This window comes from Mustela nigripes, chromosome X (genome assembly GCF_022355385.1).
Source record: "Mustela nigripes isolate SB6536 chromosome X, MUSNIG.SB6536, whole genome shotgun sequence".
Taxonomy (NCBI): domain Eukaryota; kingdom Metazoa; phylum Chordata; class Mammalia; order Carnivora; family Mustelidae; genus Mustela; species Mustela nigripes.
Window position 1 is genome coordinate 611,333 of NC_081575.1, and position 21,863 is coordinate 633,195.

Consider the following 21,863-nt stretch of genomic DNA (forward strand, 5'->3'; position numbering starts at 1 on the left):
ATTTATTTACATATATGTGTATATCTGGATTCTTATTTTATTCAATGAGTTCTAGTCCGTTATTATCATGAGGTATTTTGAGGCACACTATTCTTTTGTTACTTCTTTGTTCCCCTGACTAAACTGGGGGCTCTTGAATACCAGAGAATGATGGTAATTCTGCCGTGTCGCTCCAGCCTCTGGCAGAGGCTGGCTCAGGGCAAGGGCTGTTGATGAACATACATCAGCTCAACCAGGACCGAAGACAAGTTCCCCAAGCGCAGAAGGGAACTTCGTGTCCTTTTTCTTTTCATCTGTAGCACTGACGAGTTGGATGGGTGGTTTTTCTGGGGATCCTCTCAACTCCAGAATATATAACCCCACATGGGGCTCCCTGTTCCGCGGGGAGGCCTGCTTCTCCCTCTCTCACTCCCCCTGCTTGTGTTCCCTCTCTCGCTGTCTCTGTCTTTCTGTCAAGTAGATACATAAAATCTTAAAAAGAAACACTATTTATAGGCATAAGGAAAAAATGATAATGGAAATATGATAAAAGGTTGACATCTGAGGAATCCTTTGTACTACCCTTGTCACTTTTCTGTAAATTTGAAATTATTTTAAAACAATGTTAAAAAACACCAAGACTAATAACTAAAAGAATCAAAACAGTACACACAAGTTCTAAAACAGAAAAAAAAAAAACCCCAGAAAATTCAATGTAACAAGTGGCAGGAAAAGTAAAAAGAATTAAACAGAAAGCAAACAGGAGGCAAACAGACAATTGCAGTAATGATACTAAAATGAACGTATTACACTCACCTATTAAGACAGATGTTCTGTTTGTTTAAAACCAAATAACTCAAGATCTTGCTATATTCTATTTAAGAAGAGACATACCTGAAACAAAATAACTGAGGAAGGTTGACAGTGAAGGAAAGAGCACATGCAACAGGCAGTGGCGGACACGCGTGTCCGGTCCCACTGTCCTCCTTGGGAACACAACGGCGATCTTTGGCCAAGCCAAAGCTACCTAACAGGCCTCCCTGCTTAGGTGTGGCTACTTCACTATGTTCTGCCAGTGAGATGGAAATGGAACTGTTTTCTGGGATTTCTGACGTCATTCATTAGAAATTGGCCGAGTGGCTTTTTGCCCTCCTACCTTTCCTCTTCCTTCTGGCCCTCAATGGAGACGTGCTGGCTGGAACTCCAGAAGTCTCGTGGACCATGAGGGGACCTTAGGATGAAAACCATATACCAAGATGGTGAAGCAGGAGATAGGAGCCTGGGTCCCTGATGACATCACAGAGCCCTGGAGCCCCCATCTCCAGACTTCAACCCAAGAAAGAAATAAGCTTTCTTGTTTAAACTGTTATTTCTTATTTAATTTTTTCCCTAATATACGTAGTTCGACCTAAACCTGACAGGAACAATCGAAGTCTCTAGAAATATTTTAAGGCATACATAAATAAACGTGTACATGGGCAAAGAAAGCTATTGCATATTTTATGAAGGAAAACACAACAGGATAATATAATATAATAGTTATGAACCTTTATCAACTCTTTATGCAACACCAATGCAGCTTCAAAATAGATAGCCTAAAACACAGAAGCGGATGGTTTCCATACGTCTCTCTCAGATATGTATAACCAACAGCACACACTGTGAGGAAGGACACAAGGAGCACTGTAGCACAACTTAACAAGCTTATGCTAACAAGGAGATAAGGGACTTGTACCCAAGAGACAATATACATATTTTTTGGTGCATATAAAAAAGTCATGAAAATTGACCATGTTTTAAATCAGAGAGGTCAGTGAACTTTTTGAGAAAAGTCCAGACAATAAACGTTTTACTGTGTAAAACATTTTTGTTTTACTTTGTTTTTTTAAAAACAGCATTTTGTTTTACTGTGTAAAACATTACTGTGTAGAACAGCTGTGTGGGTCACAGGGCCTCTGTCAGAACCACTCAGCTGAGCAGCTGTAACGTAAACAAAGGTCAGATGCTCCAAAACAGGCACCAGGCCCTTGTAGCCTACAGGATGTAGTCTGTGGACCCCTTTTCTAGGTAGCAAAGGAAATATCCAAAAATTTCTGTAAAGCCGGTATCACCTAGGCCACATGGTTACCATAATGTATTAAAAATTATGGGGCACATGGGTGGCTCAGTCTGATTTCCACTCAGGTCATGATCTCAGATTGTGAGCTCGAGGCCTGCAGTGCACTCTGTGCTGGGCATGGGGCTTGCCTAAGGCTCTCTCTCTCCTTCTCCCACTCCCTCTGCCCCTCCCCACCCCACACTCTCACTCTCTCTAAAAAAATTAATGTAACAAAAATAAATAAATAAATATAATCCACCCCCTCCCAGATCTATCAACCTGGAAATTTTTAAATGCATTTCTAAATAACCATTCTATTGAAGAGAAAATAAAAACTGAAAACATAAATCAGAAGTAAAAAAAAAAAAGTCACTGGAACCTATGGAATGAAGCAAAAGCGAGGAGGAAAATTTATAGCATTCAAAGAACAAGGGAGACATAAATTAAACTTAATTTTCATCTCAAGAATTCATCTTTCTAAAAATTTTATTCATTTACCAGAGAGAGAGAGAGCGCGCGCGTGCGCACAAGCAGAGGGAATGGCAGGCAGAGGGAAGAGAAGCAGGCTCTGTGCTAAGCAAGGAGCCTGACACAGGCGCTCGATCCCAGGACCCCGGGATCATGACCTGAGCTGAAGGCAGAGGCTTAATGGAGAGTCACCCAGGAGACCCTCATCTCAAGAATCTAGAATGAAGACAACATTGAGAACAGCGCAGCAACAATAAAACGTATAGAAAACAGAAGGAAGAAATTAATAAAGAAAAAAGCAGAATTTTTTAAAGGATAGAAAACTGAATTGATCTAGAGAACTTAAAGCTGGTCCTTTAAAAAAAAAAAAAAAACAACAAAATGGGTAAGCCTCTGGCAACAGAATCAAGAAAAAAGAGAAAACACAAGTAAACAGCATTAGCAATGGAAAAGGGGACATACTTAAAGAAACAGATCACACAGTCATCCACTCAAGAAATATTTACTGAATGGCTACCATGTGACGGGCCCTGCTCTAGGTGCTAATCAACAAGACACAGGACATCCCTACAGTCATGGAGACAAAAATCTAATGGGGGGGAATGAGACTGTAAATAAGAAATGAACAACTAACTTATATTAGTGCTACAAAGAAAATGAAACACATTTTTTGAAAAAAAATTTTATATGTTAAATACATAGATCAAGTCCAAAGAACAGAAAACAGATGAAATGGATAATTTTCTAGGAAACTATAAATTACCATAGCTGAGAAATACTGCATGATTCCACTAATAGAAGCAGGGAATACAGTAGTGATTGCCAGGGGATGGGGTTGCTATTCAATGGGCATAAAGCTTCAGTTATGCTACATGAATAAATTCTAAAGATCTGTTGTACAACACAGTGCCTAGAATGACCAGTAAGGTATAGTGCATTTCAAAATTTGTTACGAGGGCAGATCTCACGTTCTCTTCTTAATCCCCCTCCCCAAAATAAAATGAACCAAACAAGAAAAAACCCACAAAGGAAACAAGGAAACTTTGGAGGTACTGGCAATGTCTATTACCTTGATTGTGGGTATGGTATCACATCTATTTACATACGTCCAAACTCATCAAATTGTATACATTAAATATGTGTAGTTCTTTGTATATCGATTATGCCTTAATGAAGCTGTTTAAAAAATGAGCAAGCAAGAAAAAAATAGCACTGTGCAGCTAAAATAAGGCCTTGAAGATTAAGAAGGTTAAAAAAAAAAACCCAGAACACTCAGTGGGTGCCATAATTTTCTTTGTTCATGGGTTTCCCCTCTATTTTATGTGTGATGACATTCTAGCTCTATATCTGATTTATGTGGAGGTTCTAGATCATTTGCTTCTAGTAATGATTTTGATGATCTTGTCAGTGCCTTTAGTTAAATAGATTTGGAACCTGACATTGTTTAAAAGATGTATTTATTTACTTATTTCAAAGAGAGAGAGACAAAGAGAGAATGAAAGTGAGCATGAATGGGAGGAGGGGCAGAGGCAGAGGGAGCGAGAAGGTCCAGCAGACTCTGTGCTGAGTGCGGAGCCCGACTCAGGGCTCAATCCCACAGCCATGAGATCACAACCTGAGCCAAAGCCAAGAGTCAGATGGTTAACCGATTGTGCCACCCAGGCACCTCTGGGCCCTGACAATCTCTCTCTCTCTCTCTTTTTTTTATATTTTATTTATTTATTTTTGTCAGAGAGAGAGAGAGTGCTGCCATGAGCAGGCGGAGGGGCAACAGGACTCCCCAGTGTGCAAGAAGCCCGAAGCAGGGCTCCATCCCAGGACGCTGGGATCATGAGCTGAGCTGAAGGCAAACACTTAACCCACTGAGCCCCCCCAGCCATTTCTGGGCCCTGACATTCTTAAAAGGAGACACAGAGTAAGCATCTATCCAGGAGCATGGTCTTGAACGAGCCACTTTATTTCTGAAAGTCACTCCTCGACCTCGTAACTGTCTCTCATGACAGAATCCAATTCTTCTTCTGTTTTCTTCCATTACAGTAGCATTCTTTTATAGGGTTAGCACCATTTATTGAGAACGTAATGACAAACACATTCGGAAACACTGGTACCACTAACATTTCCAGTTAAAAAGCTTCCCCTCCAACAATGCACTCCTAAAGAGATTTTTCAGACCACTATCTTCACCATCCTACAAAAATAAATTTGTTCTTAGTACTTAAAAGGTTTCTATTAAATCACTCCAAAGTTCAGAGAAAATCAGTGCTTTGTACTTCAATTAATAGCTTTATTGAAGTATAACTGTTGGTGGGTTCAGAACACTTGGGAGTCACCCTTCTACCAAATTTCAAGTATAAAATACAGTATTACTAATTACAGTCACATTGCTGTATATTAGCTCTCCAGAATTTATTCCTATCTTGCATAACTGAAACTTTGTATCCTTTGACCAATACCTACTGATTTCACTCACCTCTCAGTCCCTGACAACCACCATTCTATGCTCTGTTTCTGTGAGTTTGTTTTAGGTTGCACATACAAGTGAAGTAATGCAGTATCTGTCTTTGTGTGTCAAGCTTGTTTCACTTAGCACAAGGTTAAGGTTAGGTTCATCCATGATGTTACAAATGGCAAGATTTCTTTCTAAATTAAGGCTCAATAATACTCATTGTGCATGTATGACATACATGAATGCATATCATTCTTGATATATAACTAGTGATGCTGTGTACCTTTCAAATATCTGTTGGCCCTTTGTAGGCCTTCTTTTTAGAAATGTTTAGTTAGGTCCTTTACGTTTTAATTTTTTTAAATTTTTTTCACTTTTCTTTAAATTGGGTTATTTGGGTTTTTGTTATTGAGTTCCTTATATGTTTTAGATATTAACCCCTTATCAGATACATGGTTTGCCAATATTTTCTCCCATTTCATAGGCTCTACCTTTCCACTCTGTTGAATATCTCCTTTGTTCTGCAGAAACTTTTAGTTTGATGAAATCCCACTTGCCTATTTTTGCCTTTATTGCCACATCCAAAAAAATCATTGCCAAGTTCTTCAAAAAGCTTTTTTCCTACATTTTACTCTAGTAGTTTTATGTTTTTAGGTCTTACATTTCAGTCTTTAATCCCTTTTGAGTTGATTTTTGTATATGGTGTGAGTAAAGGGTCCAAATTCGTTTTTGTACATGTAGATATACAGGTTTTCCAAAATCATGTATTCATGTTATAGCCGATTCTCAGCTGAGAATCTTGCTGAAGAACATGTGGATTGATTTCCGGGCTTCATTGGTCTAGATGTCAATTTTTTATGCCAGTATCATACTTTTTGATTATAGTCATTTATAATAGTATTTAGAAACCAGTCAGTGTGATGCTTCCGTCTTCATTCTTGCTCAAGACTGCTTTAGCTATTTGGGGTCTTTTGTGAATCCATATGAACTTTAGGATTATTTTTTCTATTTACGTAAAAAATGCCATGGAGGGGCGACTGGACGGTTCAGTCAGTTCAGCGTCCAGCTCTTGATTTTGGCTCAGGTCATGATCTCATGGTCCTGGGATCAAGACCTACACTGGACTCACTGAGGAATCTGCTTGTCTCCCTCTCCTCTAAAATAAATAAATATGTTTTTTAAATGCCATTAGGATTTTAACAGAGAATGCATTGACTCTTTAGATCAGTTTCAGTAGTATGGACATTAATTCTTCCAATCTATGAACCTGGCATTTCCTTCCATTCTGTGTTCCTTAATTTCCTTCATCAATATTTTATAATTTTCAGGGTACAAGTATTTGACTTTGGTTAAGCTTATCCCTAAGTATTTTATACTTATCCCTAAGTATTGTGAATGGGATTTTATTCCCTATCGGGGTAGTTTGTTTGTGTATAGAAACTTAACTGATCTTTATATATTTGTTTTTTATTCTGCAACTTTACAGAATTTATTAGTTTTAAGGATTTTTTTTAATTTTTTTTTTTAGTTTTAATTTTTTTGTTGTTGTTGAGTCTTTAGGGCTTTCTACATATATGATGTCATCTGAGATCTGAGGTAAGTTTTACTTCTGATATAGAAGACTTTTCTTTCTTTTTCTTGTATGACTGCTCTAAGACTTCCTGCACTGTGTTGAACAGAAGTGGCAAGACTGGGTATCTCTGCCTTGTAAAAAAGCAAAAAAAAAAAAAAAAAACTATTCTTTGAAAGCTTTTGTTTTTCCCCCTGTTCCTTCTATACCTATTTTGTTGAATTCTTATGCTTTTCTGCATTAACTAAGGTGATCATGTGGTTTTTATCATCTTTCATTCTGTTAATACAGTGTATCAACTTGATTTATTTGCCTATGTTGAAACATCTTTATATCCCAGGGATAATCACATTTGTACACTTGTTAATGGTGTATAATCCCTTTACTGTGCTGTTGAATTCAGTTTGCTGGTATTTTATTAAAGATCTTTGCATCCCTGTTCATTTAGGGATATTTGCCTGTAGTACTCTTGCTTTACGCGGCTTTGGTATCAGGGTAATGCTGGTCTCATAAAATGAGTTTGGGAGTGTTCCCTCTTCTGTTTTAAAAGGGTATTAATTCCTCTTTGAATATTTGGTAGAATTTACCTATGAAGCCATCTGGTCCTGTGGTTTTTCTCCTAGTCTGTCATCTTGCAGATGTCACTCTACATGTAATTTACAGTTTATGACAGTAGTTATTTCCCTCGTGGATATGAGTATTCTTTTTAAAGTTATTTTTTCATGTTTTTGCATGCTGGGAGGTTGGCTTTATCTCTAGATATGTAATACCTAGAAGCTTTAGGAATGTTCCATTTAGGGACAGGAGGATCTGGTGCAATTGGGACATTTTTTTTAACTAATGGCTTACAACATCCCTAAGATAACTGAGGACATTCCATTGTTATTCCATTTGAGAAAGACAGGAGTATAAATATCAAAAAGGATGTGTGTGTGTGTGTGTGTGTGCGCGTATAGATGCCTATTTCCTTTCGAAACAGCCATTTACTGTCTACCTGTTCACTTCTTTTCTGTGATGGAGAATTTAACTTTGCTTAAGGTACTATTTTTGGAGTTTTTGTTTAGTTCTCAACCAAAGGTAATTTTAACTAATACAACCTAGTAAATTGTTACACACATATTATGAACCTAAATAAAAACATTCTGATTATTTGACTTTAACTTTGGGGCAATGAATATAGGGCAATATCTATGTATAAGACAGAAGCTATTCATATAAGAATAAACATATACATACACACACATATTTATATATGCACTATCTCTATGTTTGCAACACACACACACACTTGTACTCAGCCCCTGAAGTAAAACCCAGCATTATAAGCAATTAAATGTTAAAGTAGGGGCGCCTGGGTGGCTCAATGGATTAAGCCGCTGCCTTCGGCTCAGGTCATGGTTTCAGGGTCCTGGGATCGAGCCCCGCATCGGGCTCTCTGCTCAGCAGGGAGCCTGCTCCCCCCTCTGTCTCTGCCTGCCTCTCTGCCCACTTGTGATCTCTCTCTCTGTCAAATAAAATAAATAAAATCTTTAAAAAAATGTTAAAGTAACTCCCTTGCATTACTGTATAACTTTAAGCTGTTCTCAATTGGAAAAAAATGAATAGAATGCTCAGTCGTTCCATTATTTAATCATTCATTCAATGTTCATTCTGTTCCTGTCTTATATTTTTCTGTTTCTGTCCAGGTTGCCCTTTTCCTTTATGGATTCTTAGGTCCCTTAAATTGCCTATCACAATGCTGAATGCCGCACTACAGTCTTGATTACTGAATACATTTGAGAATCTAGGTAGGAGTAGAGGAGTAGGAGTAGGGTCTGCAGCTTTTACTTCTTGATTTCCCTCTAACACATCCTGTAGAAAAGAAACTGCTCCAGATATCCCCTAAGTATCTTCCCTAGTAAACGAAAGCCCTAATTTTTAGCTGGGTGCATGGATTCCAAGCTAAAATACTTCTTAGCGTCTCTTACAGCTCGCTGATACTGTATACTTGCCAGCTAATAAGAAATACATGAAAAAGTTATATGTACTACCTGTTTAGAATATCATGGTAAATCTTAAAATTTATCATCCATCTTGGGTTATTTGGAGACCTTGTAAAATGGAGTAACAAGACATAAGATGCCTATTTTCTTTCGAAACAGCCATTTACTGTCTACCTGTTCACTTCTTTTCTGTGATGGAGAATTTAACTTTGCTTAAGGTACTATTTTTGGAGTTCTTGTTTAGTTCTCAACTAAAGGTAATTTTAACTAATACAACCTGGTAAATTGTTACACACATATTATGAACCTAAATAAAAACATTCTGATTATTTGACTTTAACTTTGGGGCAATGAATATAGGGTAATATCTATGTATAAGACAGAAGCTATTCATATAAGAATAAAAGGCTAGACCTAAAAAAATGTATGAGTAGATTTTCAACTTTATTAGTGATCAACAAAATGCAAACTAAAGCCACAATGTACCATGATTACACACTCACCAGAATGGCAAAATGAACAAGACAGAGATTACCAAGCATTGGCAAGGATGTGGAAGAAGCAACTCTCTAGTATTTCTGGTACTGACACTTTGGAAAACTGTTGGCATTATCTATTTAAAGCTGAACATCTATACACATATACCTATATATTCCACTCCTAGGTAGGTACCCAACAGAAATACCCAACAAATGTACATATGTTCACAACAACAAGAATATTCATAGCAGCACAATTAATAAGAGCCTCTTAAAAACTGGAACACTCAGTGGAATGAATAAACTGTGGTATGCTTATACAATGAATACAGCAACGAGAATTATTAAGCTATTGCTTCATGCAACAACATGGATGAGTCTTACCAACTGATTGAAAGAAACTACACACAGGAGAGTACATATTGTATGATTCCATTTATAAATGGTTGAAAAACAAGAGAAAGTGACCTATGGTGTTAGAAGTCAAGATTATGGAAAATCAGGATTCCAACAAAAGCATCTGGCTACAGAGCTATGTTCTTACTTATTATGCTAAATTGTCTTTCCAGAAAAGAGAAAAAAAATCCAATTCGTCTTATAACTTAATAAAATAATCCTGAAACCAAAACCACTCAAGAGAAATCCAAGTCAAGAATACTTTAGGCTAATCTCACTTATGGACATAGAGGTAATATCTTGAGCCAAATATTAGCAAATAGAATTGACTTTGTATTAAAAGAACAATACATCATGGGAAAGTAGGGTTTACCTCAGGAATGCAAAAACAGTTCAGTTTAAAGAGTTTTCAATGTAAATCATTACCTAAACTAATGAAAAGGGGAAAGAGCCACATTATCAGTTCAGGAAATGACAAGCAGGCATATGATAAAATGAGAGACATTCATAATTAAAAATTCTCAGGAAACTTCCTTAAGTTAATGAAGGAATAGAGGATGTCTACCACAAAATCATAACACCCATATTTGATAGAACATCAGAAGTATTCCCATGAGAGTCAGAAACACAGTGATGTTTGCCACTCAACTCTAGTATTCAACTTTTGTATGTAGGTTGTACCAGTAAGAATACTTCTGACTGCTGATTATGATCATCTACCTAGAAAAATACACAGCACCTATATGGCAAGAATAACCATCCAGAATTTATGATAGAAAAAGGGGGGAAATCCTATTTAGAAAAGCAACAAAAAGTATTAATTTAATGAGAAATACTATATTGTATATTTGTTGGTTTTGCTACCATATACTGTCTCTTCCAAAATCCTTTCTCCTTCAAGGCGAGGAAAGGACCTGGGATCAGCTTCCCACAAACCGAATAAATGCAGACCACCAGCTGTGTGACCAAGTGGGCCTGGCTTCTGATAAAATGCTCTGGGTTAGAAAGGCTGCAAGTGAACATAAACACGTCCTAGGCACCACTGCATATACTTCTTGTTCTTGGGCTCTGTCCCTGGCTGGGATCCAGACTATGAACAGGGATGGCTATTAACTTGGGGGCCACAGAAAAGCTCTAGTGATGTGGCATCAAGTCTCTTAATTTCTGAGTTCATTTCCTCACCAATAAAGGGGGGGTGGGCACAGGAGTTTTGGCAAAATTAAATGAGAGGAGGCACATCGAGTACCTGACAGTTACCATTAACAATGACTTCTGTCAATGTCTTTCCAGTGTCTATGGTTTTTCCCCTATGATCTCTGGATGTAATGAATTATAATACATTAAGATTTCCTGAAGCTGAAGGAACCTGTATTTCTGGATTAAACTGAACTTGCTCATTGTGTATTATTCCTTAATAACACTGTTATATTTGATTTGCTGATATTTTATTCTGAATTCTTACATCTTTAAGTGATACTGGTCAACAGTTTTTTTCTGTGATATCTCTAATCAGATTTTGGTGTCAAAATTATTCTAGTTATTTTTAAAAATTGGGGAGCTTTTAACCTTTCTGTATGGTCTGGAAAAACATGTAAATGGATTTAGAGCCACCTATCCTTCAAAAGTTACTTAGAATTCAGTGTGAAGCCATGTAAACATGACGGCTTTTACAATTATAGATCCTTAATCACTATTTTCAGTCTCAGCTTTGATAACTGCACTAAATAATTTTCTATTTTTTAATCAGCTTTGGTATATTTTCCTATGAAATCACCCCTTTCTTTAGATCTTAAAATCATTTGTCTGTCACAAAAGTCATGTACTGATGACATATAATGTGTTTTTTTTCCCACTTTTGTCATACAGTACAATGTGCATGAAGTACAGTTCAAAGAAATCTAACATAGACTCCAGTAGCCACTTTAACAAGGGTACAGAATTTTCCATCAACAACTCTAAAAAAATTCCCTCATGGTAAGCCTTTATACTCATACCCCACCCCAATCCATAAGCCCTAGCAACCAATGACTTATTCTCTATCCTATAATTTCATTTTTCAGAATATCACATAAATGCAATCATACAGCATTTGAGACCCTTTGAGACGGCCTTCTTCCACTTAGCCTCCAGTTCTTACAAGTTGCCTATATTAAAAGTTCATTCCTTTTTATTGTTGAGCATTTCTCCACCGTATAGGTGTCTTAGAGTTTGATGATCTACTCACCTATGGAAGGAATTTGGGTTGTTTACATTTTATGGCAGTTATGATAAAGCTGTTATAAACATATGCATACAAGGTTGTGTGAAATTATGTTTATTTCTCTTCGGCAGAAAACAAGAAACTGCTAAGTCCCAGTTTTCTAAAGTGACTTCATCACGGTGCATTTCCACCAGCATTTTATGAGTTCCAGTTCCATGTTTGTTTTCTTAGTAGCTAGTGATGTTCACCATCTTCTCATGTGCTTATTTGCTATCCTTATAGACTTGAAGTATTTGTTCATGTCTTTTGCCTGTTTCTTAATCGGGTTGTTTGCTTTTTTGGTTGGGTTTTAAGAGTTCGTTATCTATTCTTGATACAAAGTCTATAGTCAGATATGTGACTTGCAAATATTTTCACTCATTCTGTAACTAGTCTTTTTATTCTCTTAAAAGTTTCTTTCATGGGGAGCCTGGGTGGCTCAGTCAGTGAAGCGTCTGCCTTCGGCTCAGGTCATGGTCTCAGGGTCCTGGGATGGAGCCTCACATTGGGCTCCTTGATCACTGGGGGACCTGCTTCTCTCTCTGCCTGCTGCTCCCCCTGCTTGTGCTCTTTCCCTCTGTCTGACAAATAAACAAAATCTTTTAAAAAATTAAAATTAAAAATAAAACAAGTTTCACTCAGCAAAGTTTTTAATTTTGATGAAGTCTCATTTATCAAGTTTTCTTTTATGGAAAATACTTTTGGTTCTATGTGTAAGTTGTTGGCAGGCCCAACATACAGATTTTCTCCTCTCTTTAACTCTAAAACTTTCATAGTTTTGTTTTCTATTTGAACCTATGATCTTTTCTATATACAAAGTTTGATATAAGACTAGATTGACATTATTCTGTATATGCTGGTCTAATTATCTAACACCATTTTATTGAAAATGCAATCCTTCCTTCACTGTACAGCTTTTCCAGTTTTGTCTGATCTGCTGATTATTGAAACAGCACACAAATGTACTCTCAATTTGCCTCTCTTCTCTACTTTTCGTCTCTCCAGATTTGCCTTTTCTGGATATTTTGTACCATATGTGGCTTAGCAAGTATTCAGGGTCCACCATGTTACAGCATTTATCAGCCCATATGTCGGGTTTTGGCTATTATTAAAAAATGCTGTTATCAGCATTCAAGTACAAGTTTTTCTTTGAACACTTGTTTTCAATTGTCTTTGGTGTTACCTAAGGGTACCACTGCCAGGTCATACGTTAATTCTATATACAATTATTGAGGAATCACCAAACTTTTCCACAGCAACTGAAGCAATGTCTATTCCCATCTACAATGAGTCAGGGTTCCACTGTCTCCACAGCCTCAGCAACATGTTATTTTCCTTTAAAAACTTAGACCTATCCTACTGGGTGGGAAGTTAGGGTAAGTTAGTTACTGTTTTTATTTGCATTTCCCTAAAGACTAATGATGTAGGGCAGCTTTTTACATGTTTACTGGCCATGTGTATACACTCCTTGGAGAAATATCTACTTAAGTCCTTTGCCCATTTTTAAAAATTGAGATACAATTCATATAAAATTAACAATTTTATTTTATTTTATTTTATTGTTTAAAGAGTTAATTTATTTGACAGGTGGAGATCACAAGTAGGCAGAGAGGCAGGCGGGGGGTAGGGGGGAAGCAGGCTCCCCGCTGAGCTGAGAGCCCGTTAAGGGGCTCGATCCCAGGATCCCGGGATCATGACCTGAGCCGAAGGCAGAGGCTTTAACCCACTAAGCCACCCAGGCGCCCCTAAAATTAACCACTTTAAAGTGAACAATTCAGTAGCACTTAGTACATTCATGATGCTGGGGGACCACAACACCTAACTAGTTCTACAACATTTCTATCACCCCAAAATAAAACACCATATTCATTAAACAGCTGCTCCCCCATTCTCCCCTCTCTTCAACCCATTGCCAACCACCAATTTGCTGTCTCTGTGGATTTAGCTATTCTGAATACTTTATATAATGAAATCATATAATATGTGACTTTTTGTGTTTGGCTTCACTTAGCGTAATTCCTCCATGTTGTAGCAGGTTTCAACATTTCATTCCTTTTCTCTGAATGAGTAATATTCCAAATGAGTAATATTCCATTCAAAGGATATAGCTGATCCTTAAACAACAAGGGTTTAAATTGTATGAGTCCACTTACATATATTTTTTTCTTATAAATACAGAATAGTAGTATAAATGTATTTTTTCTTATTATTTTATTAAAATTTTCTTTTCCATATTAGAATACAGTATATAATACATATATAAAATATGTGTTAATTGACTATTTATGTTATCAGTAAGGTTTCTGGTCAACAGTAAGCTATTAGTAGTTAATATTTGGGGAAGTCAAAAGTTATATGTGTATTTTTTACTGAGGGTTGGCACCCCTAGCCCCCATGTTGTTCAAGGGTCAACTGTACTATATTTAGCTTATCTATTCATCAGTTGGTGAACATTTGGGTTGTTTCCATTTTTTGACTATTGTGAATACTGCTGCTATGAATATTCACATACAAGTATTTGAATTCATATTTTTAATTCTTTTGGATATATACCTAGGAATACAATTACTAGAACATAAGATAATTCTAACTTTTTGAAGAACCACCAAACTGTTTTCCACAGTGACAACATTTTATAATCCCACCAGCAACATCTAAAGTTTCCAATTTCTCCACATCTTTACCAACTTGCTATTTTCCATTTTGAAAATTATGTTCAACTTATCAAATGTGAGGGGGCATCTCATTTTAGCTTTGATCTGCATTTTCAAAATGACTGATGAATATTTTTTCACATACTTATTGACCATTTGTACATCTTCTTTAGAAAGATCTATTCAAATTCCTTGCCCATTTTTAAATAGAGGGTTTTTTTGGTCATTTTGCTGTTGAATTTTGAGACTACCTTATATATTCTGAATACTAGAGCCATAGTAGCTATCTGACTGGCAAATATTTTCTCCTATTCTGTAGCTTGCCCTTTCGCTTTCTCAATAATGTCTTTTGAGGCACAAGAGTTTTTAATTTTTTAAAGTTCACTTTATGTTCGTTATTCATGCTTTTCATGTCATATCTAAGATTCCATCTAAAATCCAATGTCAGGGGGTGTCTGAGTGACTTGGTTGGTTAAGCATCCAACTCTTGATCTCAGCTTAGGTCTTAATCTCAGGGTCGTGAGTTCAAGCCATGTGTTGGCCTCCACACCAAGCGTGGAGCCTATTAAAAAATAAATTAATTAAAATTAAAAATTAAAAAAAATCCAATGTCATGATTATCCCCATGTTTTCTTCTCAGAGTTTTCTGGCTTCGGCTCTTCTATTTAGGTCATTGACCTATTTTGAGTTAACTTTTGTTTATAATAGATATGGATATCCAGTTGTCCCAGCAACACTTGAACAGACTATTCTCTCCTCATTGAATAACACTAGTACCCTTGTTGAAAATCAAATGGCCATAAGTATACAGGTTTACATCTGGAATCTCGATTCTATTCTACTGGTTTATAATCTATACTTATGCCAGATCCACACTGTTTTGGTTGCTGAAGCTTTGTACTAAGTTTTGAAATCCGGAAGTATAATTCCTCCAACTTTGTTCTTTTTCATTATTATTTTGGCTATCCAGGGCACCTTGCAATTTTATATAAATTTTAGGATCATCTTTTCCATTTCTGTAAAAGGGGCCTTAGAATTTTGTCTTTTTAAGATATTATTTATTTATTTGTAAGACAGAGGGAGGGAGCACACAAGCAGGGGGAGCAGGAGAGGGAGAAGCAGGCTCCCCACTGAGCAAGGAGTCTGATGCATGGCTTGGTCTCAGAACCCAGGGATCATGAACTGGGCCAAAGGCAGATGTCCAACTGACTGAGCCACCCAGGCACCCCAGAAAGGGGCATTAGAATTTTAATAGGGATTGTATTGAATCTGGAGATCTCTTTGGGATGTACTCTCACCTTAATGATACTGAGTCTTCTGATCCATGAATACGGGATCTCTTCTGATTTATTTAGTTTTTCTTTAATTTCTTTCAGCAGCATACTCTATTTTTAACTTTAAAAGTCTTTCCCATACTTGATTAAGTTTTTTTTTCCTGGGTATTCCATTATTTCATTATTATGAATGCTACTGTAAACAAACTATTTTCTTAATTTCCTTTTTGGATTGTTCCTTGCTAGTATGTAGAAACATACTGATTTTTGAATATTGACTTTGAGCACTACAGCTTTGCTAAATTTATTAGCTCTAATAGCTTTGGGGGACTTTTTGGGGACTTTCTATATAAATAGGATCATGTCATCTTCAAATACAGATAGTTTTACTTCTTACATTCCATCTTGGATGCCTTTTATTAGTTTTCTTGCCTAATTGTCTTGGCTAGAATTACTAGTACAATGTTGAATAGCAGTGGTGAAAGTGGGCATCCTATCTTGTTCCGGATCTTAGAAAGTTTTCACTCTTTCACCACTAAGTAAAATCTTAGTTGGGGGTTCTCGTAAATGTCAATAAATGTTGAGGAATGTCCTCTAAATTCTTAGTTTTTTGAGTGATATTATCATGAAACTGTGTTGGAATTTGTCAAATGCTTTTTGTGCACCAATTAAGATAATCATGTGGGTATTTCCCTTCATATTATATTAAAGATTTTATCTTAAAACTTGCTTGTATGTCTGGGATAAATACCATTTGGTCATGGCATATAATCCTTTTACTATGCTCTTGCATTCAGTTTGCTAGGGCTTTGCTGAAAATTTTTGAATCTGTATTCATAAGGAATAGTGCCTTGTAATTTTTTTCTTTTACTTTTTTTGTGATATTATTGTCTGGCTTTGGTATCAGGGTAATGGATTCAAAGAATGAATTATAAGTATTCCCTCCTCTTCTATTTTTTGGAAGAATTTGAGAAGGATTAGTGTTAATTCTTCTTTTAGTCTGTGTCAGAATTAATGAGTGGAGTCATCTGGTTTTAGAATTTTCTTTGTCAGGAGGTTTTTTACTACTGATTTAATCTATTTTTATAGGTTTGTTCTAGTTTTCTTTCCTTTTGAACCAGTTTTGGCAGTTTGTGTATTTCTAGGAATTTTTCCATTTAATTTAGGTTATCTAATATGTTGGCATGTAATTGTTCAGTTTTACCTTATAATCCTTTTATTTCTGGAAGGCCAGTGGTAGTGTCCCCACTTTTATTTCAAATTTTAGTTATTTGTGTCTTCTCTCATTTTTGCCATTCTAACTAAAGATATGTCAATTTTGTTGACCTCTTTCAAGAACTTTTTGTGTATTTAATTCTATTGATTTTCTTTTAAAAAAAATTTTATTTGCGAGAGAGTGAGTGAGAGAGCACACACAGGGTAGGGACAGAGGGAGAGGGAAAAGCAGACTCCTGGCTGAACAGGAAGCCCAATGTGGAGCCCAATCCCAGGACCCTGAGATCATGACCTAAGCCAAAGGCAGACTGAGCCACCCAGGTGTCCCTTATGTATTGTTTTGTCCCTATTTCGTCTTCAACTTTAACACTTATGGTTTCCTTCCTTCTAACTGCTTTGTATTTGGTTGACACTTTTTCCAGTTCCTTAAACTGTAAAGTTAGGTTATTGACTTAAAAATTTTTTTAATTATTTTTTTAACTTTAATTTTGCTTTCTTTTTTTTAAGCAATCTCTACAACCAACCTGGAGGGAGAACTCACAACCCCAAGATCAAGAGTCACACACTCTACCAACTGAGACAGCCAGGCACTCCTGGCTGATTTCTTTTTTACTGTATAGCTATAAATTTTCCTCTAAGTACTGTTTTTTGGTAACTCATAAATTTTGGTATACTGTGATTTTATTTTCAATCTCAAAATATTTTTAAATTCCTTTTGTAATTTTTCTTTGTCCCATTGGTTGCTTAAGACTGTATTATTTAATTTCCACATATTTGTGAAATTTCCAAATTTCCATCTGTAAATGATTTCAGATCTCATTCTGTATTTTTAGAAGATGCTTTGTATGATTTCAAACTTTTTAAATCTATTGAGACTTACTTTGTGGACTAACATGTGATTTATCCTGGAGAACATCCCATGTGCACTTGAGCAAAATGTATTTTCAGCCACTGTTTGGTGGATCTACTAGTACCAATATTCTCAGTTTTTGTTTACCTGGGAATGCCAATTTCTCCTTCATTTTAGAGGATGATTTTGCCAGATACAGAATTCTTCCTTAGTAGCTCTGTTCTTTTTTTCTCTCTCAGCATTTAGAATATTTCATCCCACTGCCTTTTGGCTACCCTGGTTTCTGATGATAAATTGCCTTTCAATCTAACCCTAACCCTCGTGTGTAATGAGTCACTTCTCTCTTGCTACTTTCAAGATTCTCTCTTTGCCTTTGGCTTCCAACACTGATTATAATATGAGTCAATGTCAGTCTGCTTGAGTGTATCCTGCTTGGAGTTCTTTGAGATTCTTGGATGTGTATCTTCATGCCATTCATCAAATTTGGGAACTTTTTTTTACCATTATTCTTTTATATATATTTTCTGCCTGTTTCTCCCTCTCATCTTGTATTGAGACTCCTATTTTGAGTATACTGATAATATTTCAAAGTGCCCCATGGGTCTCTTAGGCTCTGTTCAATTTTCTTCATTCTTTTCACTTTCTGTTCCTCAGACATAGTATCAGTTGATTCTTTCTTTTTTCTTCTCAAATCTGTTGTTGAACCTCTCTGATCAATTTCCCACTTCAGTTATTACACTTCTCATTCCAGAATTCCTAGTTTGTTCCTTTTTATAATTTATCTCTTTACAAATATTCTCAATTTGATAGCCTCTGTCCTTTCCATAGTTTCCTTTAGTTCTTCGTACATGGTTTCCTTTTAGCTTTTTGAGAATATTGATTATAATTCCAATGTCTGTGCTTCCTCCAGGAATTTTTTATCAATTCCTTTTTCTTGTCTATGGCCCCAAATTTGTTTCTTTGAATGCCTTTTTTGTTGTTGTTAAAACTGGATGTTTTGAATATTATAACAGGAATAGTGGAAACCAGATTCTACCCCACCCTAGGGTTTGTTGTTGCTGCTTGTTTTATCTGATTTTTTGTTTGTGACTTTCTTGAACTAATTTTTCATAATCTATATTCTTTGTTATATATGGCCACTGAGATTTCGGTCCTGTTAGCTTAGTGGCCCTGTAATGACTCAACAAAGAGTTCCTTAAATGTGAGATTGTGATTTTTTTTTTGACTAAGCATTTGCCTGGTTGCTATAAAGTTCTGATTAGCTTTTATAGTTCTAAGAAAGTTGATTCTCACAGGTTTTGCCAAATTATTTGTTTGCTGAGACTTTCTATTTAAACATTTGTTACAGAAGTATTTGTGATTTTTAAAAACATTTTTATAATAGTTACTTTAAGGTCTATCAGATCATTCCCACATCATTGTCCCCTCAGTGTTGGCATCTGTTGGCTACTGTTTTCCATGCAAGTTGAGATTTTTGTCATTCTTCCCATACTAATTCTGAATTATATACTGTGTATTTTGAATATTTTTTATAATCTCCTGGGTCTTGTTTATATTCTACAAGGAATGTTGTTTTTGTTTTAGCAGGCCATCTGCCCAGTTAAGTTCAGGCTGAAAATTCCACAGTGGGCTGTGGTTCCAATGTCAGTTCAACTTTCAGAGCATTTCTAGTGATCTTCAGATCCTTCCTGCCTGCATGCCACCCAGTGGTTAGTATGGGACTTCTGTGGTGGTCTACTAGTTAATTCAGTTATCATTTATGCTAATTAAGATCAGGTCCATACATTAATGGCTCACGAGTGGGCCCAGAAATTTACAAACAACTTTATGAAGTTGGCGTTAACACACTCCTCCCTTTGTGTAATTTCCTGGAGGCTACCCTTTTTTGGTCTTCCTGCCAGAAATTTTGGACTCTAGTTAATCTTTTATGCTCTTCTACAACTGAGCCTTTGGATACACAGAACTAGTAACCAGCCTTCCATTCTTAAGCCAAAATCACCATCATCATCATTAACAACAATAGCAGCAGAGTAAAAGTTCTCCTAACTAAGAGAATAAAGTGTCTGGAATTGTAGCAATTGTTAAGACTGGTGTCCCAGAGCAGGATACCTAAAATCCAGCACTTGGTGATCCAGGAGAAAAGTGGCCAGCTCTCAATGAATTCACCCTAAAATAAAGGCTCCAGTTAACGAGCTAAGGCTACAAATAATGAGCTATCGTGTTTTTGTTGGCTTGTTCTTAAAAGAGGATGGAAAAGAAGTGTTTTTAAATGTCATAATATATTATAAATATAACATGAATATAAATATAATAAAAATAAACAGAAAAAAAATTACCACAGAGGAAACAGGTAACTGAAAAAAACAGAAGAAAATTTAACATTTCCTATTTAACTATCATGTCAACAAATCAAGAATAGGATACTGTGAAATAGGAATAAGCACTAAGCAAGGAAAAATCTCTTACGAATTAAAAATATAAAAAATTGCTAAATGAAAGGGCTGAAAGATAAAATCTAAAATATTCTTGAGAAATCAGAACAACAAAAAACAGAGAGAAAATATGAGTTAAAGAGTCACTACTGTCAATCTAGGACCTTTAATATCTGACTAATAGGAGTTCTAGAAAGAGAGAGGAAAAACAAGGGGGAGATTTATCTAAGAACAGAGAAAATGATGTGACACACCGATCCTACTAACCTATGGGGAGAATGAGGTAGTCACAGGAGAGGAAGCTATTAAGGTTCTCTCTTCATGTTGGGGCTTCAACTCCATGAGAGAGGAGAAATACACTGGGTAAATGAAGGTGGGCATTAACCATGAATAGAAGGATTCATGTCCTGATTCCCTAAACCAGCTTGAGACCAGGAAGTCTCCCTTCCCTATAGCGTAAGTTCATTTACCAACACTCCAAATGCCACTTTATTCGAGTCAAAGTGGAGAAAAAGGGAAATAACTCAAAGAATGAGGAATTATCCCCCAAAGACTGAGTTACACTTGAAGAAGCTTTAAATGATGGGACTTGATTGAATTATGAATAAAATCTTTTCTTCCCAGGAATATATGGATTGTTTTATCTGAGGATACAGAAGAAAATGATAGCACAGAACTTCCCAGAGTTGCAGGACAAATGCTGTCTCACTGATAGCATCCAGCAGTTTGAATCATAAAATATCCACACTCCGGTTGTATCATATGAAATTTCACAACATCAAGAATAGAGAAGTTCCCAAAAACTGTCAGAGGAAAAAAAGTGCCCTATAAAAGAACAAGAGTTAGACAGGTAAAAGACTCAAATGCATACCTTTCTTAGAAAGAGTGAACCAAGAAAGATGACACAAAATCCAGACAGTGGACTGAAATGAAATCCACTGAAATCAGTGAATCTAACCAAGGAGAATGATGAAGGAAAGTTCCAGGATGTCAGTCAAGACCTGACTAAGGTAGGAAGATGGAGGGCTTCAGGGAGTAATCCTAGCAAAAGCAGGGACTCTAAAGATTTCTATATTACTCCTAAGAATGTAGAACTCAGGGAGGTGATAAAGGCAGAAAAATAAGGAGAGAAAAGCCATTGAAACACCCCATGAAAAAGCAAAAAGCTATTCAAGAAAGGAAATGGTATCATAATATACTACTTTACACTGCTTGGTTGTACATGGAATAATGATATTGACATAATCATGATGATAAACACTGTATTTTCTACTCTTAGAGTCAACTAGTAGAAAAGGCACAGAAAATGCAATTATGGTTGCAACACATACCACAGCTGTTTGCAACTGTGAAAATATAAAGGTTTATAGTAAAAAATACAAGTAACAGCAGGGAGCCAAAAGATAGTGTCTATTGTCTGTTGTGGACAGAATAAAGGGGCAAACTTGAAGAACAGAAAAGTCATCAACAGAAGAACAAAAGTAGTAATATAACTACACTTGGGGACATGGAGATGGGGCAGGGCATGTGAGCTAAATCCTCATTTGTGAAGGCGAAGTAAAGTATTAAGAATAGATAATATCGGGAGGAGTCAAGATGGCAGAGAAGTAGCAAGCTGAGACTGCTTCAGCTAGCCGGAGATCAGCTAGATAGCTTATCTAAAGATTGCAAACACCTGAAAATCCATCGGCAGATCGAAGAGAAGAAGAACAGCAATTCTGGAAACAGAAAAACAACCACTTTCTGAAAGGTAGGACCGGCGGAGAAGTGAATCCAAAGCG

The 21,863-nt window shown here is 36.3% G+C and overlaps 1 protein-coding gene across 1 annotated transcript in view; it reads right to left on the reverse strand.

Annotated features, from left to right (window-relative positions):
• BRCC3 (BRCA1/BRCA2-containing complex subunit 3) overlaps positions 1-21,863 on the reverse strand; it is a 61,166-nt gene that overhangs the window by 13,578 nt on the left and 25,725 nt on the right. The window contains exon 8 of the mRNA XM_059385482.1: positions 1,136-1,210. Within this exon, the coding sequence (XP_059241465.1) occupies positions 1,136-1,210 (75 nt within the window). The remainder of the gene's footprint in view (positions 1-1,135; positions 1,211-21,863) is intronic.